Source organism: Amblyomma mixtum, chromosome 6 (assembly GCF_055824585.1).
Source record: "Amblyomma mixtum isolate Tamu chromosome 6, ASM5582458v1, whole genome shotgun sequence".
NCBI lineage: Eukaryota > Metazoa > Arthropoda > Arachnida > Ixodida > Ixodidae > Amblyomma > Amblyomma mixtum.
In genome coordinates, this window is record NC_143017.1 from 18,672,206 (window position 1) to 18,698,264 (window position 26,059).

At 46.0% G+C, this 26,059-nt stretch overlaps 1 protein-coding gene across 2 annotated transcripts in view; it reads left to right on the forward strand.

The window, feature by feature from the left end:
- The first annotated feature begins 531 nt into the window (after window positions 1-531).
- The window catches only part of LOC149338335 (cytoplasmic aconitate hydratase-like), a 66,111-nt gene continuing 40,583 nt past the window's right edge, over window positions 532-26,059 (forward strand). Inside the window, exons 1-6 of one of the 2 annotated variants that reach the window (XM_089547604.1) lie at window positions 532-798; window positions 1,326-1,421; window positions 6,581-6,749; window positions 16,569-16,706; window positions 17,883-17,981; window positions 24,819-24,888. In XM_089547604.1, coding sequence (XP_089403730.1) covers window positions 789-798; window positions 1,326-1,421; window positions 6,581-6,749; window positions 16,569-16,706; window positions 17,883-17,981; window positions 24,819-24,888 — 582 coding nt within the window. In that variant the 5' untranslated portion in view covers window positions 532-788. The remainder of the gene's footprint in view (window positions 799-1,325; window positions 1,422-6,580; window positions 6,750-16,568; window positions 16,707-17,882; window positions 17,982-24,818; window positions 24,889-26,059) is intronic. The other variant, XM_089547605.1, reaches the window with a different exon arrangement.

Genomic DNA, 26,059 nt, shown 5'->3' on the forward strand with positions numbered 1-26,059 from the left:
TCCATAAACAAAAATGCACAGTGTTAACTGATATACTTGTTACAAGGTGTCGCAAATAACTCCATACGACGCGTCTGCGAAACGGAAACACTGATCTCGCGTTACCCGCTCCGCCGTGCTGCGAGCTCCCGTGGCCGGCCGGCTAGCGTATGTGTTGCTCGTATGCGCTTTCTGCGCTGCGGCCATGGAGGAAGAAAAAACTTTTCTTTCCTCCATGGCTGCGGCGCCTCCGTCATCGCGAAAGCGCCCTCCTGCTCCCATGCATTCGCGGCGCGGCATAGAGTTAACATACTTACTATACTGGAACTACTGCGGTGATCACGCGATAGTGCATAGTGCCTAGAATATACTGGCACTATAATCACACTGCCCAATTTTCTAGAGAATGCGATCATCATTATTAGCATAAAGATAACCTCATGGAGAAACGAAAGAACTGCATTACCTAAACTTATAGTGCCGACGAAAGCGCCTCTGCCGTCCATCTCGTAGACGTGTCCATGACACGTACGAGAGAATAGTGCTCTCACTATTTCGATTCTCAGACTGTTCTGCTCATTCCTGTTCGTAGCAAAAGCCCCTCCGTAGTGCTTGTTCTTCTTGCTTCTCTGCTTGTTTACGGGCCAATCATGTGATGAGGTGGCGAGTTCCACAGCCGGAAAGATTACAGACCAACCCGCTTTCCTCCTTTCTAGCTATCAGAACGCTGGTCGGTGGGAGCGCGGTCGGCTGGCCCTGTGTTGGAAGCTGTTTTTGCCCGGCGCTACGTGAGCTCCGTGTCTGCGGTCATGGCAAGCGGTACGCTCGCTGCTGCTTCTTGCGCGTTGCGCAGGTCCGAACCAGTGCACGATCCGACGACCTCGATACGCCGTTCCACGAGCGGCCCAGTTGAAAGCTAAATGTGGAGTTTAATACCTCCGGGAAAGAGCCGCTGTCAACGTAACAGCTGACGGTGCATACTACCTGGTGCTACACATTGTCGAGGTTTAAGTTCGGCCCGTGCTGATACTTGCGGTTAGTCACCGCGAGCTTTATTTCTTGCGCTTTATTGTATCGTGACTGAGGTAACGTGCTTCGGTTAGCCCTGTTCATTTCGAGGAAAAGGAACGTATTTACGCGATCGGTTTTACCCGAGCGGTGCTTCCGTTTTACTGGAGCGAAAAGCCCCAACGTAGTGCCGCTGCCACAGCGAATGGCTTGTGCAGCTTTCGGCATCGAATCGGTGCTTGCACCGAGGTAGCGTCGTTGTTTGGAAGTAGTACTACCAGTGCGCGCATGTTGCGTGTGCAGCTGAACAGCGATGGGTGAAATTGCGGTATTTGCAGCGAACCCATACAGTGACCGCTGCTTGAAGACTCTGTCCGTGGATGGCAAGGAGTACCGGTATTACAGCCTCCCTGATCTGAAGGATGCCCGCTATGGTGAGTTTTGACTGCTTGCTAGCGAGCGTCTTCCTGTGATGTGCTACGGAAGGGTAGTGCGACCACGCCAAGAGCGTGGTCTGTTCGTTTTCTTAGTTATACCGCTAGTTGCCTAATATGACCAGAGTTGCGGACCAAAATGTTTGCAGAAGTATGTCACTGTACAAAAAGCTAGCAGATTCATTAGTGTCTTAATTGATTCATATTTTCCTGTTGCATTGCCATGTGTTATGCTATTTTCTGCCGGTAAGGTCTGCTAGGAATCCAGGAATTCTCAGTTGTGTGGAAACATTCAATTTTTTTGCTGAAAAGGCAGTGTGCTCCTAATGTTAGCAGGTGAGCAGCTTTTTATCATGCATATCAGTTTAGTGCATGCTTGGTCAGGGATTGAATTCCTCTAGCGAAAGGGGGCCCTATCGTCAGCATGTGCATGCTGTGTAATTTTTTTCAATTTTGCACTAACAAAATGCATCTGCGTGTACACTTTTCGTACAACTGGTTTTCATCCAAGTACGTACATGTCCCTTGAAAGTTGGACCCTGGTCAAGACTCTGGTCTGGAAAACCTGAGCCTTATTGTCTTTCCTTGTTATAATATGAGCGTGTCTGTGCATGTATGCAGTGCAGTTTGTGGGATGTACGCACTTGCTGTAGTGGTATCAGGATGGCATTCTCAAACTGGGTTCCTTGGTAGTGCTTTTCTGAGCTCCCCGCCTCAACCATAGCAGGGTTTGGTACAGGGCATTTGACTACAATGGCAATTTCTGAAACTGATTAGTTGGGCATGAGCTCAGAGAACAGTCTAAATTTTTCGATAATTCGACATTTTGGGGCAGAAAGGAAAATTGAAATTAAGAGTGCTGGAATTTGGGACAAAATTTCTGCTTGTGAACTTCTTTAGACTGCTAACATTGAACCACAAGGATTTAGGAATTGTCAAAACAAAAAGCTGAGGGCAAAGCACGCAACAGCTCTTATGGCCGTTTCACATGATGCGGCGCGCACGAAAAACTTCGGTCCAGTCGCAGTGTCGCAGCGGCGCCAGTCGCGACAGCCCTTTCACATGCTTGCGGCGCCTGCGATTTCTGTTGGTGCGGCACGAGCGGCACCGGCATAATTTACCAATAATAAACGTAGAACACGCTTAAATTTTACTTTTTATTGAATTAATGTATTTTTATTAAAATATCAAGTACTTTATGCAAAGAAGGTATTCTTAATTTTTTGCTTTTGCACGCAACTACAATGAGGCTTCCGCTACGTCGTTTCCTGTGATGTCACACCTCTGAATTCTATTGGCTGACGGCCGCTTCGTTCGCAACGATCGCTGCGACTGTGCGGCGTGCGACCAACTGGTTGGAAGCCTGCCGCAGCCGCTCTGCGACGGGAGCGGCGTGCCCTTCTGTCGCAGTGCGGCTGAAATCGCAGTGCGCTGTGGCAAGAATCGCATCATGTGAAACGGGCATTAATTGTGTTCTGCCAGCAGTTGTGTTCTTAGCTGGGAATGTGTGGTGTAATAATTAAAACACATACAACCAAAAGAAAACGAAATGGACGGGACATGTACCTATAAATTTAATACTGTATGTAATCACTTTGCCCCATTCCCTTTGTAGTTGCTCTCTTGATGCACTTGAAATGCCTGTTGGTAAAGGTACGCGGGTGAATGAAAACGAACCAAAAAGGGCCCGACCAGAAATAAAATGATTGTGCATGCACACCACATTGGAGGCTGAGGCACAGAAGTGAGCGCGGTCGTCTTTTATCACCTTATCTCTCCCACCCGGGTCTCTGCTCCCTGCGGCAATCGTCTGTGCTGAGCCAGAGCTGTTATGAGGCTGTGATGGCCGGCCTGCAAGGCAGACAGTGTGGGGGTTCAGGCAAGCAGGGAGCACATTTTTCACTTGCACACTTTTTTTCCTTTGAATCGGGGTATTCTTGGACAGCATTGATATTTTTATTAATGCGTTACCATTAGAAAGGTGTATGCAAGCGGAAATAGCAACTGCTCTCTGTCAGTAGCCATAGGCCTACCTGCCCACCGGCAGGTAGGCCAACCTTAATATGGCACATCAGATAAAACAAACTTTAGTGTGTTAACCCCTTCACCGTTTTTTTATATCAACGAATTTCTTAACAAAACTGCTTATTTTTTTTATTCCTGATTTCGATTATTATTGCAATAAAAAGCATGCATTCGATCTTTGAAAAATATTTGGAGCAAACACAAAGTCAAATCAGCATATTGAAGTTTATTATTCCTCACAATACAGAAAACCAACTTCAGGCTGGTAATGAACGATAAAAATTAAAGAATGACCATCATCAGGCTAGCTTACAGTGAACGTCTTACCAGGAACTGCCAGAAAAGGAAACTGAGGGGGTCGCGTTGGGATGCTACTGGCATTGATCTTCATCTACTGAGCCGCGCCCGCAAAGTTCGCTTCTGAGCTGTCCTCTTCTTCATCGGAAAAACTGCTCAGCATAATGTCATCACTCTCGTCCTCGCTCCCTGAAACAATGTACACTTCAGTGTCTAAGTCACCATCGTCTGAAGAAGATGACGACAAAGAAAAGCGTCTTTTCCGCGAAGACGGGCCAGGAATACACACGTCGCCTCCGCCGGGTGCCATTTTTAAAACCCAGGTTGCCATACGAAAAAAAACGTTTATGTGGTAGAAGAAAACGAAAAACAGGTCAGCGCTGCCATCTGTCGACCAAAATGCCATCTAAGCCACACACGAGCGCTCATCGTCCGAAACGCTGAAGGGAAGAACCTATTCAGCGAGGACGAGCTACAGTCTTCCAAAACAGTTTGGGGACAGCTTGGCAGGGATGAGCACAGCTCATCCAAAACGGTTAAGGGGTTAATCTCGGATGTTAAAAGCTCAAGTATACCACCTCGGATTAACAAACATTTGGCTTCTAACGCATTCAAACGATTCACTGAGGATCACATAAGAGCTGTCTCTGTAGGTGAAAGTGGGTGACAGGTAAAAGCCTCATCTTGATGAGACCCAGCCCCCTTCTCTGTTTTAGTTGGAGTCAGTTTGAATGCGATCGCTCTTGTGCCGAGCAATTAAAACAGATTTTCTTCAAAAAAGGCCACTCTTAATTTCCTCGAAACAGTGGTGGACGTAGGAGCCAACTAATTTCATGCATTACGTTCAGTCCTCTTGCAAGTATAAACGGCAGTAGAGCACTTTGTCAAAGTAGATTTGTCCTAAAGTGATCACCTTCTAATTGATGCCGACTGTACAGTTTGTGACCAGGCAGGTACAGGTGCCGTCAAAAGTAAATGGAAGGCAATATTAACGAAAAAATTTAATCATTGCCCCCTCAATTCATGCATCCTTGAATACATATGTGCAGCCTAATTGTGACTGTGCGAATTGCACTGTGCACCCACAAACATGGACCATTATGCTTTAGATTTTATTAAAATAATTTTTTTTGACAAAGTCGCCTTCCATTTACTTTTGACGGCGACTGTACATGTTTGGAAGACAAGACTCTGGATTACACTGTTTAAAAAATAAAAGTACAGCATTAAAGTCGAGAAAGGGAGAAAAGAACAAAAACAGAATGAGGCTTCAGTTTGGACAACTTACACAAATAGAAAGCTTTTTCTCTTTTAAACGCAGTACAGCGTCATGAAAAGTGAAGAAGCAACAGAAAATAGGACATGCAGGCACGAGCACTGAAAAAAATTAAAAAAAAGTAAAGTGCATATAGCCTAGGTGGGGAACTGTTGCTGTTCCAGAGACAAGAAAATGTTCATGATTAGCCCATTTACAAGTATTTGTAGATAAAGCCGCTGAGCACAAGGTATATTTAGTAAAACAGCAGCATGGCATCCATCCTCTGTTCTGACAATGTGGCACCAGCCATGTGTTTTTCTGAATGTAGCCAAGCTTTTAATAAAAAATGACTGTAATGTCCTAGCCCAGTATAAATTGAGGATTGTTCAGAATTGTGTGGCCTAGTCTGCAGTATATTTTTCTTTCTTCTAAGTTAATTAGTTAAGCCTAATGAGGTAACTTCAGTTATTGACTTAAGGAACAAAGTGCCGATAAAAAAGTTGTAGATCGTCTCTAAAAACCACTAGAAGCTCTCTTTCTATCTAGGTACGATTTACTTAGTTTATTTATTGGCTTCTAAAAAAAGTTATCACGTGACCAGCTGCCGGCTGACATCTCTAATGGGCATGCAAAGGCTCATCGGGGAGAGTACTTCAGAAAAAAAAAAGGGTTTTGTTCTCTAAGGTGCGTCTCGGGATGTTGAAGTGGCACCGTTATCACATGGAAGCTTTTTTTTATTGTGCGAGTTGCGGTTTAAGGCTGGTGAAAAAACTACTTTACGTAAACGGTACCTTTCGTACTTTATGTAAATGGTCTACAACTTTCCCATTGACGCTTTGTTCCTCAAGTCAGTAAATTAATAAGTTGGCAAATTAGGCTTAACGAATTAGTTAGCTTTGAAGAATGAAAAAAAAATTTCACAGTTTAGGTCAACAACTAACAGCAACCTAACTAACAACTAAGGGTTGTTACAACAAATTGTGCAACAACCCTTAGTTGGTTTCACACGGCTAGGGCATTCGTGTTTTTTTGAAAGCTCGGTTACATTTAGCTGGGTCACCTGGTATAAGTGTGGTGTTGAAGGTGAGTCAAGGTCAGAGGGCTCAGAGACGACTGACACGAGGCGAAAAGAGTAAACCGATTGCATGCCAAGCAGTTTGTGCTGGGAGAAGCGACTGGATGTTTGCATACAGTGCCGGATGTTAGCAATGCACATGAGGTGGCATGCTTTTGACAATTTTCAGTTTTGCCGTGTTTTCTTTTGATGTAGTAGTTTTTATAGATCAAATGACAGTTGTTAGTTGTAGGTAAAAATATTGTATGATAAATAAGGTGTGTCACAGCTGTTAGACGAAGCCACAGTTTATAGATCACATCATTTGTGAAGCTCTGCTTAAAAACACGGCTATCCAGTTTGAAGGGTTAGCAGACAGCCGCGTCACCTATGAGCTGTAGCGTCAGCTGTTGGTGGCATCCTGCAGCTTTTAGTTTTCCGCAGTTTTTGTGTTTGGAGCAGAGCTCATCTTCAAACTGCGCACAGACAAAGAAGGGATATAGTACAGCGCTGTGTCTGTTGCAGGCAAGCTGCCGTTTGCTGTGCGCGTGCTGCTCGAGAGTGCTGTGCGCCACTGCGATGGCTTCCAAGTGAAGCAGCGGGACGTGGAGGCACTCCTGGACTGGCAGTCTCTGCAGGGCAAAGATGTCGAGATCGCCTTCAAGCCAGCACGAGTGCTGCTGCAGGACTTCACGTGAGTGGCTCTCACTGCACTGCCAGGGGCTGTCGGGGTGTGTGTTCGCCAGCAAAAGATGCATTTATTGTGGAGGAAATTGGGTTATTACAATGTTCCCACCATTCGATGTACAGCCACCCTGATTTTTAATAATATAGTGCGAGCGTGGACCGAACTGCTGGTCAGCGCCTTATAACGGCGATAAGCGTGCAGCAAGGCGAGAGTTCGCGCATGCGCACAAACGCAGAGCGTCGTCTGCTACGCTGTTCCGAGCACGAGGGCACACGCCCTGCCACAATATCAGTTCGCAAGATCCCGCCAAGTCGTAGAGCGCATGCGCATGATTAATATGCGAGACTGCATGAGACGTGATTTCTCTCTCTCTTTTTTCCTATTACGGGAGGCCAGCCTGGCGATGCAAAGTTATGACAAGAAAAAATAAAAGGAAGGAAATATAGCAGCACATTGAAACCATTGCCTGGATAGCGATAAACGGGGTTCCAACCGATGCCTTTTTATACCGTCGAGGCACTGCAAGGCTGATTAAAGAGCTGGTTGGAACCCCGTTGGTCGCGATCCATGCAGTGGTCTCAATGTGCTGCTATATTTCCTTCCTTTTATTTTTTCTTGTCATAACTTTGCATCGCCAGGCTGGCCTCCCGTAATAGGAAAAAAAAAAAGAGAGAAAGAAATCACGTCTGATGCAGTCTCGCATATTAATCATGCGCATGCGCTGTACGACTTGGCGGGATCTTGCGAACTGACATTGTGGCAGGGCATGTGTCCTCGTGCTCGGAACAGCGTAGCAGACGACGCTCTGCCTTCGTGCGCGTGCGCGAGCTCTCGCCTTGTTGCGCGCTTATCGCCGTTATAAGGCGCTGACCAGCAGTTCGGTCGACGCTCGCACTATATTATTAAAAATCAGGGCGGCTGTACACTCGTGGCGTCAAGACTGAAAGGTACTTTGTGATCATTGTTGTGAATAGATCGTGGTACTTAGCCTAGCGTCTGGGATTTGCAGGCATCAAAAAAATTGGGCGAGGGGGGGACCTTTTTAACCACATTCTTCTAAACAAGAGAATGCACATGGCATTATAGCATTTAGGTTGCTTACTATGGTGTCTACAATGAATGTCAAATGTTGTTCTTGAGATTTTCCTGCCAAAACTCTGGTTGGAACCACTTCCATTGCCGTCATATTGCCACATATCATTGTATTTCGCGCTCAAGGCCGCAGGAAAGGGATGTTATCATTTTTGTTTGTGACGCGAGAAGCGACCGGACTAATCTCGATTGATCACAGCCATGAAGAGCTGCATCTACGTTTATCCGGATCACTGGAGATGATCTTGACCTGTTATCCCGAAGTGCCTGTCCTTTGCCAGCTGCGGTCACCGTATCCCCGCAAATTTCTTAATCTCATCCGCCCATCTAACTTTCTGCCACCGCCTGCTGCGTTTTCCTTCGCATTACATGCCCTGCCCAATCCCACTTCTTCCTCTTGATAATGACTAGGATGTCATTAACCTGCATTTGTTCAATCACCCACTCCACCCGCCTTTTAATTCTTTCACATTAAAACTCTCTTGGTGTCACCACATTTTGGTGGTGAAAATAGCTGGTGCTGGCGACACCTGTCTCTCATTTTTTAGGCTTTCTAGCTTATGGAAGCTCCGTTTTCAGTGAAAGTAGTGGGCTTATGTTAGAACACAGCAATCTACCAACATATCTTTCACAAGACTGGATTTGCTTTGGTTGCATTAGTGCATACAGCAAAACCTTTGATACGTGACCAGAGCGATGTAATGTTTCTGAATTGTTGCTAAATTCACGCGTTATCGCTCTTGTGGCGATGCAGCTTTCCATGTCAGCTTGTATGGGCTGCGTTTATATTGGCATTGCTGAGACCCTAATACAGTTCACACTACTTCATAAGTCTTGATGGCGAGTCGTGCACTCACAATCGCAAGCTCATCTGTGTTAAGTTGGAAGCCTTTAATGCCTCATCGTTGTAAGCAGGAGTTGTCGACAGAAATGTCAAGCTTTTCAATTGGTTGAAATGGTCGTGACATCACACTGCACGAATTTCAAACGGGGACAATTGTGCTTTGGCTAGTAACCATGCAACCAATTAAAGGGATGGTATAATGATACTCCAAGTGAAATAAATAAATAAATAAAACGGTGTAGGAAATTGGTCGAGTTGGGGAATCAAACCAGGGTCTCCGGAGTGCGAGACGAGCACGCTAGCCGCTCTCCCCCATGCCAGCTCGATGGTTTGGAATGAACAAAGGTGCCTCTAGTGAATAGGGTGTCTTTGTTCACTCCCATCTTCCTCCCTTCCCTTTCGGCGAGGTTCAGGTGTCCACTGAGATATGCCAGACAGAGACTTCGTTAAAACATTAAGTTGGGCTGGTTTGTAACGGCTTGAAGGAATCATATTCTTAGCGGTTGCCAAGACTGTGTCCTGTGTGTGTGTGTGTCTTGGTGTTGTGTCTGTTTCTTACCGCTAAGAATATGATTCCTTCAAGCCAGACAGAGGTTCAGGTGTCCACTGAGATATGGGAGACAGATACATGTCCTTTCCTCAAAAACCAATTTACTGAGGACGGGCGATGGCGTTCTTTGGACTCCCTGGCAGTGTTAGAGGCGAAGCTTAACATCTTAATGGCTGCCGCGGTGGCTCAGTGCGAAGCTTAACATCTTAACCACATATCAGTGACACAAGCAGCAACTCCGTGCTTCAGGCTTTCGTCTCACCGCACTTTAGGTCCACATAGCGCCCCCCTGAATTTTCATCTCCATCCTCACCAAATGTGCTGCACAGGCTTTGTAAGTGTGCGTCTCTGGGTGCTGACTCCACAGTTGCTTGTGTTCATGATCACTGGGACCAATTTGGGAATCCACATCGGTCGCGTAGTGGTTCCACAAAATGGGACCCGCAGGAATGAGGAGTGGGGCTGGGCTGTCAACTGTTCCAAAGAAGCAGCGCAGAGTGCATGCAGCTTTGAAATTGCAGTCCTGTTAATGCTTATTTATTTATTTACTTACCCTCAGGGCCCAAGGGCATTACAGAGGGTAGTGCGGGTGAAACAAAAGAAAGTAAAACACAATACAGCAAAAAGATAACACAAAACTAAATGGTCGTTACACAATAAATGTTAATGACTGCACAACAAGATTTAAAAGGCAAGATCAAAATCGGCAAGCAGTAGTTGTCAAAAACCTAAAGCACCAATAAACGACAGCAAAAGTATGTTAAACATTTTAACATTGGAGCAAAAAAAAAGGTTAGTAACAGCTGTACGAAAAGAAATGTCATCTGTAATTTCAGCAATGGCACGAGGACGGCGATTCCAACTGTTAGAAGTGCTTGGAATGAAGGAATCATGGCAGTATTTGGTGCGACATAATGGAATTCCTACCTTGTGACGGGGATCAATGCGTCATTGCCATTGCCTGATTGCCATTGCGTCATTGCCATGCCAGCTTGAGTTCTGTCTTTGTTTCGAGTGCTTGAGCCATTTATTTGCCTCGGTTTGTGTTCATTTGTCTGGTATTCTCAGTCATGAATAGCAGTTCGCCAGTATCCCTGAAAAATAAAGTACCGTATTTTCCGGTGTATAAGACACGGCTTTTTTTCGAAAATCTTGCTGGTGCGTCCTATACAAGGGTGCGTCTTATATGCAAATCTTTCATCTTTTTTTTGCGAGTTCATCGATTACTCCGGTTCATGCTGAAGCTTTTTTCACCTAAAAAATATCACTACCAATAACGCGGTTGTAACACGGTTAATACTTCAATACCGGGACGGCCGTGCGCGACATTCTAGGTGATCTTTATCATGAAACGGCGGGGATGACGACTTCCGGGATCACAAACGCGTGGCTGTTTCGGAGGCCCCAAGCAAAAGTAATGAGAAGTGCCAAAAGATGGTGACAATCGCGCTTCTCGCCATTGTCAAGACAAGCCGGCGTTCTTTTTTAGTCACCCTTTGCAACTTTTTTTGCTCCGTGTACGTAGTGCATGTTTCAGCCGAGTTGCTTCCAGAAATGGGTGAACCTTTTGATAGCGCATCTGAAGATGAAGACTTCGAAGGTTTCAAGTAGAAATAAAATGTTGTTATGGACATATGGGGAGCTGTATCATTTTTTCTTTCTTTATTGCTAAAACATGGACGGGTATGCCGTGAGTGTTGCCTTTTTCGATCACTTAGCGTTGCTTAAGAATTGCTCACAGGTACGGTGCATTTTGCGATAGTCGCGCAAGCGTGTTTAATTAAGCCTCACTAGCCTAACTGGGTAAACTGGGGTGCGTCTTATACACGGGTGCGTCTTATATACGAACTTTTTCAGTGACAGCTTGCATATATGGCAGGTGCGTCTTATACAAGGGTGCGTCTTATACACCGGAAAATACGGTATATAAGCACTGAAGGCCCTTAGTTGCCCATGATTCTGCAGGTTTGCGAACAATCTTGTGCTGAAAGGAGGATAGGCACCTAACTTTTGGGGGTGTGTTTTGTTCTTTGTAATCATGCGCAAGGCATTATTGTACATGGATTACCATAAGGTATCCTCCTGCGACTGCTAAATTATTTATAAGCAAAAACGCCGAGATTGTGCCATTTCTGTGATCGGGAAAACCGCCAACCTTGGCTGGTAATTGCAGGCCAATAGCTCTTGCGAGTTGTCCTGCCGAAAGTTTTGAAAGTGTGCTAAATATTTGGTTGATGTTTACTCTAGAATCACACAAACTTTTTGATGTCCACCAGTGTGGATTTAAAAAAGCATGTTGTGCAAATGACCCTCTCGTCTGTCTTGAAAGCACAGTCCATGAAGCATTCATACGCAAACAGCACTGTCTGGCAGTATTTTTTGACTTGGAAAAGGCTTATGATACCACCTGGAGGTTTGGGATTCTTCATTACCTAGCAGATCTAGGTATCCGTGGCAGAATGCTGAACTGTTTAAAAGACTTACTTTCTGACCGTTCATTTCATGTTTCTCTAGGTTGCACGCTTTCGAAAAAATTCATCCAAGAAAATAGAATACCGCAGAGGTGTATTCTATTGCTCTTTATTGTAAAAGTGAATTTCATACAAAGTCTATCATGTATTCCGTGTATGTTGGTGACCTTCGAATTGCATGTACGTCTTCTGGCATGTCAACATGTGAGAGACAGATACAGCTCACACTCAGTAAACTAGCGATTTGGGCAGACCAAAATGGGTTTAGCTTCTCTCCACAAAAAACAGTGGCTGTCATTTTTTCACTCAGAAGAGGCTTGCAGATTGATCCAACCCTGCACTTAAGGGGGGACATGGGTCTTAGAACATTTTTTTTATTTACGGACCAAATGCAATGAAACTGCACAGACTTATTCAGTTTTTTCTGCTGATTTCAAATATGCAATTTGTTTATTTCTAGACCAATTAGTTCCTGTGATACTAATATATATCATGTCATTGTGTGCTCAAACAATAGAAAAAAAATGGGCCACCAGAAATTTAATTGTAATATGTGGGTAGATACTACATTGTGTGAGGAATGCAACGCTGCAAGCAGTTTTCAGTTTTTTGTCCGTGTGGACAAATGGGCTTAATAGTTAGTTTTCAAGCGAGTTAACCAGACATACAGTGCCAGAAAACACATGACACACATGAAACTAACTTTAAGCCCATTTGTCCACACGGACAAAAAACTGAAAACTGCTTCCAGCGTTGCATTCCTCACACATTGTAGTATCTACTCACATATTAAAATTAAATTTCTGGTGGCCCATTTTTTTCTATTGTTTGAGCAGACAATGACATGGTATATATTAATATCTCAGGAACTAATTGGTCTAGAAATAAACAAATTGCATATTTGAAATCAGCAGAAAAAACTGAATAAGTCTGTGCAGTTTCATTGCATTTGGTAGATAAATAAAAAAAATGTTTTAAGACCCATGTCCCCCCTTAAATGAAATTGTGCTGTAAGTATAACAAGAACACAAATTTGTAGGCATAACTTTTGACAGAAAGCTCACATTCTTACCCCACATAAACACCCTCAAAAAGAAAGCTTCCTGATCTCTAAATATACTGAAGATACTCTCACGGAAACAGTGGGGGTCCTTTAGGTTATGCCTTTTACAGATCTAGTATTCGTTTATTTGCGGACGACTGTGCATTTACCATCCCATCACAATTTTTTATCACAATTTTTTATCACAATTTTTTTGCAGGATGACTTAAATGCTATTTCTGATTGGTGCACAAGGTGGCAAATGCAAATAAATATTGGCAAAACGAAAGCACTCACGTTTACTAAAAAGAGACAGGTTGCACCTCATACATACTTCATTAGAGGCAATGCCATTGAACGTGTATCATCCATTAAATATCTAGGAGTTCATTTATCTTCTGATCTCACTTGGAATGTTCACATTGAGTACATTATTAACAAGGCCGCTAAAACATTAGGTTTCCTGAAGAGTAACTTGTATCAAGCTAACCAACAAACAAAACTTCTAGCCTATACATCTCTTGTCAGGTCCCAACTCGAATACGCTTCCATCATCTGGCACCCTCATCAAACTTACCTCCATTGAATCACTTCAGAATAAAGCAGCCAGGTTTATTGCCTACGATTAATCATTTTGAACCAGCGTAAATAGCCTTAAGCAACAATTTAACTTATTGCCCCTCCAAATTAGAACACAAAATGCCCACCTATCGTTCATGCACAATCTATATCATGGTTCATCAGAATTTCGAGAATTGTTTCTGCGTCCAGCTGCCCACATATCTTCTCGTTTAGAACACCCATTTAAAATCAGCCCTATATTCGTGCGCACAAATTTGTTCAAATACTCGCCTCTTTTACTTGGCATCTCACAATGGAACAGTTTGCCTGCAGATGTCGCCTCCATATCTGATCATGCATCTCTCCTCAAGGCTTTAGAAGGCATCTAATGTTAGGCTGTTTTGATTGATTTGTTGTTATTGATTGTTTTAGATAAAACTACTTATCTTGTTTTTTTCCCTTCATGTACAGAGCTAATTCTGTTATAGCCTTGTGTAATCATTCAAATCTATATATCTGTTGTATAAATGCACAGGTTCCAAATTAGTTTGTCTTCCTACATTTTTTCAGTTTATATATTCTATGGTTACCTTATAAGTGCGTTTTTGCTTATGTGCATATGTAACCAATCTTGAACAGTTGTATTCCCCCCTCCCCTTCCTATGTAATGCCCGAAAGGGCCCTTAGGGTAAATAAATAAATGAAATCTACTGCTCCGTAGTATGGTCAACTTTAGACTATGGATTCATTGTGTATGGGTCTGCAAAACCATCATACCTGGAAAAACTGGATCCTGTACAAAACATGGGTCTGCATCTATCAGCTGGTGCATACAGAACATCCCCCATTAACAGTCTGTATGTAGAAACAAATGAACCATCTCTTGCAAACAGAAGAGCGATGCTTACCTGTGCATATGTACTGAAAATAAGATCCTTACCAAAACACCTTTGTTACACCATAGTTACCAAGTGCACATCCAGAACACTGTTCAATAATGAACCGCAATCAGTCAGACCTTTGTTATTACGCTTTGAAGATGCATGTGATGCACTAGGAATACTAGGTGCCGTACCGGAAATTGCCCCGAGACATGATCCACTGCCGCCGTGGTACTGCCTTCCCACTGCTTGCGACTTCACTCTAACACAGTTTCGGGAAAAACAAACGCCACATGAACACTTGCTGCAAGAATACCTGGCTTTGAAAGAGAAGTATGCAGGCTACATGGAATTTTACACAGATGGCTCCAAAACAATGACGCACGTTGGAAGTGCAGTAGTACAGGGGAAATGGAAAAAATGGGAAAAAATAGTAAGATTGCCAAGTTATGTATCAATCTTTACTACTGAATGTTCTGCAGTGTGTATTGCTCTAGATAAAATAGCACATGAGGACATCAAAAAAAGAATCTACACTGATTCCCTGAGCCTACTCGCAGCGCTGCAGTCAAGAAACACAGTTGAACTCTGAATAGGCAGCGTCATTCACAGCATTGAAAAAGTCACAACACAAGGAGATAAGATAAAGTTCTGCTGGGTCCGGCATAGAGGGTAATGGGAGAGCCAACTCAGCTGCTGTACAAGCTCAGAGTGGTGAAATAAAAAATGTGAACATACCTTATGAAGACTGCATGAAGTTGGTGCATAATAAGTTTAAGAACAAATGCAGAAAGAATGAGATAATGAACTGTACAACAAACCACTTCATAAAGCCAACCTAGGGGAACCAGCAACGTTTCATGGAAGTAATCTTATGCCGCCTTCGCATCGGACACACACACACTTGACCCACAACTTCTTACTGACGAAGCAAGACAAACCTTTTTGTGCGAGATGTGGAGAGGGACTCACACTAAGCCATATTATATTCGCATGCTCAAAACTAGAGAAACTAAGAAAAAAGTATTTTACTAAATTTTACAATGAATACATACCTTTTCACCCAGTTTTGCTCTTAAGAGATAATTCAACTGTTGACACTTCTTATGTTTTTAGTTTTCTAAGAGCAACAGGTTTTCTTCGGAAATTGTGAGTTCTTACCCAGTGCTCTGCTTGATTTTACAATACACCTCAGCCACTTCTTCACTCCTGAGAAGAAGGATGAGGTTTATTTAATTGGTTTGGAGCCTTAAGATCCTTGCCCAGCCAAGGATGGTGGGTGAGGTTAGCTGACATTGTTTAAAGCCTGTACTATTAGCCATCTTCATAATTTCATTCTTTTTTCAGTACTAGGTAGTACGAATTCATTTATTAAGCCCTCTACACCACTGATGTTTCTTAACATTTTTCTAAAATTTTGCAGTTGTAACAAAAATTTTTCTATACGTTGAGCTTGGTGCATGATAGCCTCAGATGCTTATGCACCACTAAATGCAACACAGCACTTCTTGGAGCAGCCCCACCAGTGCTGGGAGATTAGTGACAACCAAGGCCATCATTGTTGGCTATGTCATACAGTGGCACTACAGTTAATATTGGGGGAGCAGCAGACAGCAAAGGCCATTGTTGTTTGCATAATGGAGTGACACTGACAAAAAATTCAGAGGGCACTTTGGCTTTTCTTAAGTGCTGCAAGGCGAAAGCCTTTCCTGGCGCACTATTTGGCATTGGCTGCTAGACTGTTTGTGCCGTACTAGTGCTTTATTTGACTACACACTTTGACTACGCATTACAGCTACACACTTAGACTGCCGGCTTTTGCTGCTTCTTTAGCACGACTCTCTCTCTGCTTCGATGAGTTCGATTGTATCCATGGCTCTGTTCGCAGTAGTGAGGTATGTAATGTGGTCACCCATGGGCGCCTTACGCCCCCTGTCGGAGCGGGCGACAACTATTTTATTAGTTGTCGTGTGCTCCAAAAGGGGGCATCAGGCATCCGTGGGTGACCTCATTACTTTGAATCCGCGCACTGTGACGTCATAACCATTTTGACCAACCGAAAAGCGTGGCACCTCTGCTGACAATCTTCTGTCGACAATGATGAGGCATTAAAGGCTCTCGCCTTAATATTGGGAAATATTGGCAGCATTGTCCCCTTTGTAGGACCAGACGTAACCAACATATTTCCATTATTGGGTGTCTAGTACTTCTAGGGAGTCAACAAAATAGATATCAAATAAATCTACACCGAAGGAACTCAATATGAGAGAGCAATGTCGGCAAATTCGGCAACTCTTCTGATTAGGAACATGTGCCTTTTTGGTTGTGGTCGTACAGAAATGTGTTTTGGGTGCTGCATCCCGTGTGTGTGTGTGTGCCTGCAGGGGTGTTCCAGCCGTGGTGGACTTTGCTGCCATGCGGGATGCTGTGCAGAGGCTAGGTGGGGACCCCTGCAAGATCAACCCGCTGTGCCCCTCGGACCTGGTGGTGGACCACTCCATCCAAGTGGACTTCTCTCGCATGTGAGCCCCGACTGTGTGTGCCTCAGGCTTTGCACTGTGCAGCACGAGTGTGGAAAGTGCACGGCTCCAGCACCTGTGGGCACAGAGATGCATGCTGCACTTGCTCTGATGACTCGGGGCATTTAGCTGCCTGTCCTGGCAAAAGGGCTTAGGGAGTGCAGAGGCAGTCTGCTTATTGGGTGCGTTTCAATTTCACCTAGTAGGTGACTTAAGTGGATGGCAGCTGCCTTTCCCTTGCACATGGCAGTAGACAGTGCACTCTCCACCTGGGAGAGCGTAGCTGCCTGAAATGCTCTTATATTGACAACTATTAATTCAGAAGCAGCGGTGGAGATGAGAGGGAGGCACCTCTTTTCCCCTGGAGAGAAATTTCTAGTGCAGGGGCAAAAAAAACGACAAAGCCCCTCCTTTCTTAATGTGAGCGTTAGTACCTCCATATCGGAAGGAAATTGTGCAGCGTCGGCGGCCGTTTGAAGCTTTGCTGCCAGAGCCACCAGCCCCTCTGGCAACCTAGGTGGGCCACCTAGGTCACATGACCTTGTGGCATGATCACAATCTGTCGAGACCAGATTGTGTGCAGACTGACCATTATGGCAGGTGTCAGTTGTTTTAATGATTGGCCGTGCGAAGTTGCTCGGGCAGAGCAGTCTGGGCCGTACAAGCCCCACCATTGGCAGCAGCTGCCATCACAGGGAAGTTGCGCATCGCTTATCTGCTGCACCACTTCGCCAGGAGGGGTGTATATAAATGTAAAGGGATGTATAAATGTAAAGACTAGAATTAGCTATTCTGCATATATATGGCGATTAACCGATTAATGCTGTCAAATCATACCTTTAAGGCAGGACTTAAGTGTACCCTACAATTGATGAAGGAAGTGCAGAAAATGCACTGTGCAAGTAGGACTGCCATGCACCCTCCCGACTGCCTTGCACACTCAACTGCCATCTCCAGTAATGACCCATGAATGCTCCCCTGCTCTGAAGCAATATTTGTACTACTCTCAGAGGCCCGTCATTTGGGGATAACCACTGTTATCTGGTGTATGTCTGTGTGTTTAGTTATCTGCTGAGATGGGTTGGAATGTGCCCCTCGCCTTTTGTGTGTGTGCCCCTCCCCCTTCCTGGGAGGAGGAGGTGGAGGAGGGGCTGCCCTTGAAGCCAGCCCTGTTTCCAGCCTCTTGTGCCAGGTGCCCAACCCCGGAGGAGGAGGTGGAGGACTGTGGCCACGCCTGCAGCGCACCGTCTGCCCTTTCCATGGCCGCCCGACCGTCGGGTGCGTCCCTGAGTGGTAGGGGGCGCCGGGTGAGTCGCTCCATGGGGGCGCACAGGGGGACACCGCAGCGAGAACGCTCTGTCGCAGATTCCGCTTTCGAAACGAGTGTTCGCTGCATGCATGGCTAACTGGTTGTGTGTACTCTGGCAGGATTGAAGGCCGGTTCTGCTTTGTTTACGTTTTGGAGCAGCATAGAAAGATGTGGGATGAACTGCGTGTTCTATGTGTACATGTACTACATTGTTGCGCATTGGCAGTGACACAACAACACCCATTTGGCTCTCACATCAACTACGTTTGTTGCCCTGCCTTTCTGTCATCTCCATTTTTCCCTGTGCCATTCCACACCTAGCGCCCTCTTGTGTCTTCTCAATACTACAAACTCCACAAGTGCCCTTCCGTGGCACTGCCCGCTTCTAGGTTTGTTGTAGCAGGCATCTTTGCTGTCGCACACTCCTAACAACATAACTGACACTTGCACAAGTGGACATAAGTGCAGCCTTGGTTAGAAGTTGAGTCTGGTGGTCTGCTTCTAAGCCATGTAGTGGGGCTCTTGTAGTATTCGTGTAAGTCCAAAACTTTGGAAGGGGAAGGGCCAGAGTTCCTCTTACCTTACACGAGATGCATAATGAGCCATCTGCATGACTCATAAGCAAGCTTCCCTGGGCTCTGAACTTTTGACTAAGGCTGTGCGTTTATGTGCAGAAGTTTATGGAATGCAGATTTGAAGAAAAAATTTAATTATGCATTACCTTCCTAGCCATTCAGCTGGTGACAGTACTTTTCATAGCCTCTCTGCATAGAAGTAGGCATTTTTCTGTGAATCTGTATCCCTCAAACTTGTGTCCATAACTTTACGCGTGAGGACTTGTACTCATGTAGCTGCACATTTTTGCATGTACACGTGTTGTTACATGTACTGTGCATGTACATGTACTGTCCTTTGCTGAGGTCTCTGCCTCCATGCCTTCATTCCACGGTAGCTAGTGGAGGAACTCTGCCTCCACATCGTCCTTCCATGGTGGCAGGTGAAGGAACTCTACCTGCACGCCTTCATTCCACGGTAGCTAGTGGAGGTACTCTGCCTCCACATCGTCCTTCCATGGTGGCGGGTGAAGGAACTCTGCCTGCGCGTCTTCGTTCCACGGTAACTAGTGGAGGAACTCTGCCTCCACATCGTCCTTCCATGGTGGCAGGTGAAGGAACTCTGCCTGCGCGTCTTCGTTCCACGGTAGCTAGTGGAGGAACTCTGCCTCCACATCTTCCTTCCATGGTGGCAGGTGAAGGAACTCTGCCTGCACGCCTTCATTCCACGGTAGCTAGTGGAGGAACTCTGCCTCCACATCGTCCTTCCATGGTGGCAGGTGAAGGAACTCTACCTGCACGCCTTCATTCCACGGTAGCTAGTGGAGGTACTCTGCCTCCACATCGTCCTTCCATGGTGGCAGGTGAAGGAACTCTGCCTGCGCGTCTTCGTTCCACGGTAGCTAGTGGAGGAACTCTGCCTCCACATCTTCCTTCCATGGTGGCAGGTGAAGGAACTCTGCCTGCACGCCTTCATTCCACGGTAGCTAGTGGAGGAACTCTGCCTCCACATCGTCCTTCCATGGTGGCAGGTGAAGGAACTCTACCTGCACGCCTTCATTCCACGGTAGCTAGTGGAGGTACTCTGCCTCCACATCGTCCTTCCATGGTGGCGGGTGAAGGAACTCTGCCTGCACGTCTTCGTTCCACGGTAACTAGTGGAGGAACTCTGCCTCCACATCGTCCTTCCATGGTGGCAGGTGAAGGAACTCTGCCTGCACGCCTTCATTCCACGGTAGCTAGTGGAGGAACTCTGCCTCCACATCGTCCTTCCATGGTGGCAGGTGAAGGAACTCTGCCTGCGCGTCTTCGTTCCACGGTAGCTAGTGGAGGAACTCTGCCTCCACATCTTCCTTCCATGGTGGCAGGTGAAGGAACTCTGCCTGCACGCCTTCATTCCACGGTAGCTAGTGGAGGAACTCTGCCTCCACATCTTCCTTCCATGGTGGCAGGTGAAGGAACTCTGCCTGCACGCCTTCATTCCACGGTAGCTAGTGGAGGAACTCTGCCTCCACATCGTCCTTCCATGGTGGAAAGAAGGAACTCTACCTGCACGCCTTCATTCCACGGTAGCTAGTGGAGGTACTCTGCCTCCACATCGTCCTTCAATGGTGGCAGGTGAAGGAACTCTGCCTGCGCGTCTTCGTTCCACGGTGGCGGGCGGAGGTTAACTGCTGTCAGCTGTCAGTAGAATGGTGTTCCAGATCTGCAAAGAGGGCCCCTCCCGCAGAACGTGAGCCGTGAACATCATGCTGGTCTCCCCGGTACGCTGCTAGTTTGGCCGTTATCTAGCTCCTAGCTAGATCATGCGCATGCTCACTGTGCTGCCGGCAAAGAACTTGCGGGACGTGCGGGGTGGTATTGTACTTGGATGCACCTGCTCGCCACCGAATGCCGCAGGATGTGTGTGCTTGGGCCACGCAGTCTTATGCGCTGAGCCATACTGAAGATTAACTCCGAAAATGTGGAACGCTAGTTTTAATCAACCTCAGTTTCCTGTTTTGAAGCAGTAGCTTCTCTGTTAGGTGAAGTCGGGTATCGCCGTGTGTGCAACATCACGAGCACAACTAGCAGGTGGCGCCAAGAGAGCAACCCAGGGGGCAGGTTGGCCACCTAGGTCACGTGATCTGCCCATCGTGGTAGGTGCCCACTAATTAATGATTGGTCACTCGGGACGCGCAATATGGGCCACACAAAGCACACCGGTACAAGCGCTTGTCATCACAGGGCAGTGGCCCATCAATTAACTGCTGCACCACTGTCCAAGGAAGAGTATGAGGACTGCCAGGGATCTATAAATGTATAAAATAGAGAATGACCTTCTGCATAAATGGGAATTACCCCAATACGCTATCGCGTCATGCCCTTAAGGCGGACCTTAAAACTGTCCCCTCCTTTTTCTAATTCTCTCCATTCGTTGCGTCCACTGAGCAAAGAAAACTTGGCTTTTGTGCTGAATTGCTTTTTCCAGTTGGGTGCGCTGTAGCGTGCTCCAGCCTCGCTGGTTCTGCGTGCAGGCAGGGCGGGCTGGGCTGGGCTGAGCCCTTTTGGGCCGGGCCCACTGACTGGCTGTGTAGGGTGGATATCGTAATCCAATGTTGCTGGCTATGGTTTGGACAACATGTTTGTAGCACAAATACTTCTTGTTTGCTGTACACATAATGGTGTATTGCTTATTTGGACATAGATCGAAGTATGCGTGAGATACACTCTTGGAAGACTTGGTGAGATATGATGCCCGGTATACTCGATGTGCAGGGTCCTTCAAAGGTGAGGAGAGCAGGAAAAATGGCTCTTTTATTTGTGAGTTATATTCTGACCAGAGATGCAGATACACTGCTTTTTGATGAGGCCAGTGGATTGTGCAGCGTCTACATTATTTGGCTACTTGTACTGACTCTATGTAGTTTTAGTCAGATATTAGATATGATTGTACAGTTAACACACATGGAATTTTGGCTGTTGAAGTGTAGAATATTCTCCCATTGCAATAAACACATTTTCATTTTCATTACGCGATTATTCGTACAGAAACTGCACTTTGAGGTAGTGTTGATGCGTATACTTATGCTCTTCATCATTGCACTTTAGAGGTCAACTTCGGTGTTTTTTTTTTTCAGCATTTTCATTTGATAATCACATCGCATTATGTAGAGTCGCCTCTCTATGGTAAAAAAAACTCTCTAAGGTAAAAAAAAAAACATTTTTAAAAATACCAAATACAAGCATTTTAAAACTGCAGAAAACAGGCAGCCGAAACCAAGACTGCGTTTCAGCCATCCTATTATGTCACAGATACTCGCACAAAACCTACCTTGCGCACATTGACTGACTAAACTGGTGACTGTAAGCAACAGCTGGGGTCATTATTTGCCTGAGGTGACAAGAACAGGCATGAATTTTTGTCCTTAAGCAAACATAGAGTAGTGAATATCAACGAGCGTGCCAACCTGAAACATCACACACACAAGGTTGCCCGTAGAAATTGCCCCTAGTCAGGCCATGAAATTGGAAATTTTAAAATTCATTTGCATTGAACAAGACTCCTCCCGGCTGCGAAATTTGACAGAAACGACCACATTTGTGTGGAGAACTTGCCCTGAAAGTTTCAGAAGGATTTATGGAGATGCAAAGAACGCCGGAGTTGCCCTAATGTGCAGCGCCCTATACCCCTTTCAGACTAGCAAATTTAATGTCATTCTCATCGAATGACATTAGCTCCTAATGTCATTAATCGGCTGCTACACGGGAACATTTAATGTCATTAGGTTCGAATGTCATTCACCATCGAATGAGTTTGGGGAACTCATTCGCATTCGATCTCGAACCGAATGCCTACTCTGGACACCAGATATGCAGCAGAAACAAGTGACGCGAAGAAATAATGAGCGCGCTGCCAAAGTTAGAGATTGTATTTATTTAGTTCTGCTAAAAAATGTTAATTTTGGTGTGAACCTGTTTGCACTAGAGGCTCTCGTAGATAGCTATTACTACTAGTATTACTCTGGGTCTCAGCAGCAGCCAACACAAGCGGCGAGTGTGAAGCAGACCTTTCCCGCGACCGTCGATCATTTTGGGTTGCGTGTTTTGTTTGCTGGTTGGCATTCCATGTTCGTGTAGCTCGGAAGTACTTAAAGTGTAGCTGAGCAGATCACCTTTTGGAAGTCATTTCTACGCTCCAGGCTCCAGCGCGCGCTGCCGTGTCAGCCATTTTGTTTGTTTACATTTATCGAATATGTGGTTGACTTTGTACTTGGTTTGGCTCTGATGGCTAGAGTGCTGCAGAATGGTCAGAAATGATATTTTAAGCTGATAATATTGCACAGAAATGTTCTCACCCGCTCTTGAAGCACTGCACAATTTCAAACATCTTCATGCGTGCTGATGTCTTTCAGTTGCACTTTTTCTTTTCACTAATCACCACTGCCATCATTTTCGAATGACGTTTTTTACCGTGTTTCACCGAAAGAGACCGAATGACATTCGATGGTTTGAATGGCATTCGGTTCGAATGACATTAAATCTACTAGTCTGACAGGGGTATTGAACGGGCTCTGAAATTCCTTGCGAGGAGAGCGCGTCGACTCGCTCAATCAGTGCGTTGTGTTGTCGTGAGCACCTGAGCCACATAATACTCACGCGCTCGCAGCAGAGAACCCACAATTGCGCGCGAAAGTAGGCAAGCCCTTCCTGGTGACGTTTTCATGCTCCCACCCTCCTTCGTCGCTTGCGCCTGCATGTACAAGTTGAGAGATGGCCATGGGTTAGGTTCTTCCAGACATCAGGCAACTACCATGGCCATGGCCCTCCGGTGGGTCGGGAAGCTCCGCCTACGGAGGTGTGGCCGGTGGAACAACGCCGACGTTCCATCGTGCTAAAAGTGACGAGAGAAAGGGAAAGGCGCAAAGACGCTGAAATTCAAATTCTGACCAGACATAACTCGGCTTCTACAAAGCGCATAAAAAAAATTCTTGCTGGACAATGTTTGTAAAGCAGCTTGCTTTAACATCCCGGGCTCGCCGTAAATTTATTAGAGCTTCATACAGGGTCCCTTTAAATAGTGTAGCAGAAATATGGCTGCTCAGGCTCATCAGAGTCATTTTTTGATGCACAGTAGAAGCAGCCAGCTTCTTGTCATTCCTCTCGGGTGCCATCTAGAAGCTTTGCTATTGTGCAGGGTGGCTTCGCTGCAAACTCGAATGCCTGCTATGGGGCCGACAGTGAATATCTAAGGCTCTTCTTGCTATCTTCCTGTCAAAGCTCAGTTGGAAGTAGTTCCATTCCCTTTGTATGTGATATGCATGAGTCGTCACCTTCTAGAATGTTCGAGTACCTTCAGGCAGGCTGCTCACAATCCAGTGCTTGCCTGCCACCTTCCATATTGGACAGGATCACAAGGTCACGTGGCCTCTCTCGACGAATCATCCCTTTAATCCCCAGCTCCCACTGTGGGCAGATTGCTCACAATCCATTGGGCCAGTTGCCACCTGTCATGGTAGGCTGGTTGGGATGACGTCAACCTCTCTCGACCAGTCTGGGAATTTCGTGACAGAAAAGCCGGAAATTTTTTTGTGAAACAACAACCTAAACGCTGTCTCATCAAAAACATGCCGGTGGCGGAGTAGGCGTGCTGGCTAGCTGGTATGTGTCATGCATAGTGGAGCCAGCAAAGAAACATGGGCACACGGAGCATCCTTGTTTCTCTGGTGCTTGTGTTTTTCGGTGGTTACACCATGTGCGGTGTAATAAATCCTTTTGATGTTTATAAGAATGGTTTGGTGTGCTGCACTGAAGGGAGAGTGTAAGGAATGGGATGCGATCGTAACTGCAAATGTTGAAAAAAAGAACCCCGGAGTACGGAGGACTATGACTTTTGGTTCTCCTCCGTCGGAGCATGTCTGTCACCCACCATGTGCCCTAGTATACGTCCTTGTGGCTCAGTGGTTACGGCACTCGGCTGCTGGCCCGAAAGACGCGGGTTCGATCCTGGCCTCGGCGGTCACATTTCGACGGAGGTGAAATACTGCAGACCCGTGTACTGTGCGATGTCAGTGCACGTTAAAGAAGCCCAGGTGGTCGAAATTTCCGGGGCCCTTTGCTACGGCATCTGTCACTGCCTGAGTTGCTTTGGGATGTTAAACCCCAATGAATCAAATCAATAAATCAAATCTCTCTGGGTGCCGCCGGTGTCTGGAGCCGTGCAGAGGAGAGTGGGGGTGCCCGGTGGCTGCAGGGGTCCCCTTTGTTCCGCAGGGCAGACGCACTCCAGAAGAACCAGGACCTGGAGTTTGAGCGCAACAAGGAGCGCTTCCTCTTCCTCAAGGTGGGTGCACAGTGGCATGTTCCAGCAACAGCTTGGCATGTTGTAATGGAAATATCCATACAAGGATGCTCCAACTTTCCAAAGCCCCGGGGTTTAAAACAAACAGGAAACGAAATTGGGAAGCTGGCACAGGACAGGGTTAAGATGGGAGAAGCCACCATCTTGCACTGGCCGTAGTTCAACTGATGATGACAAAATTATTTCGAGGTCCTGGCTATCTTCTGTCTCTTGACTTATTTGCTGTCAGTATTCAACACGAAAATGAGGTGAAAGCATTCAGAAATGCCTTCTGATTAGGAAACAGATGGAAAGGTGGAAAACAGTTGGAAGTGTAGCTGTAATTCAACAGCGCGCTGTATTGGCCGAGTTGAAGACCAGCGCTGAGCAGGCAAAGGACCAACGAAAAAGAAGACTCGGGCTTGCCAAACATAGTTATGCTATGTTTGGAACGTATGCAATCACGAGTGACCGAGTTGACGCAATGCACTGTTCTCCAGTGCCATCTGCACATCCCCGCTGCTTTCACTTTTGGAACATCGTACCACATGGCTCTGCAACAGTTCATGCTCAAAAGCAGCGAAAGATAGTAGGGCATAGCGAAATGGTACAACATGTGCAGCATGCGTCTATCACCAGCGCACCGTTGCTGATGTGTTTTTGGCGGCAGTAACTTTCGTGTCAAGACCAAGGACGGCGGAGTGTGCTGGTGACGCAGGGTGTTGTTTCCTGGGGCAACAGAGGTGGGCAGAGCGAGAAAAAGAACATGCATGAAAAAGCAGGTGCCTCCGCAGCTAGTCTGCCAGCGGTGATGCAACCCATACGCTCTCCTCTAGCTCGACCTCCCCCACTCTCCCCATCCCAGTTGTACGCGGAGGTTGTCATGGCTGCTGCCACAGTTGCGCTGTCAGCGTGATCACTAGGCGTTTCTCTCCGGAGTAACGGGCTTTTCTGTACATGTTTTCAAAGTGATTTCACCTACATTTATTTCTTTTTTGGTTTCCGTTCAGCGTTGTCCTTTCCAGTTTTCTGGATGTAACAAAACCTGGATATAACGAAAAATCCCGGACTTTTTCAATTTTTTTTTTTTTGCAAAACATTTTGGTTTTTAATTTTTGCGATGCAGTGTTCACGAACATATCTAAAGTGACAAAGATATCAGAGATGCGGCTTC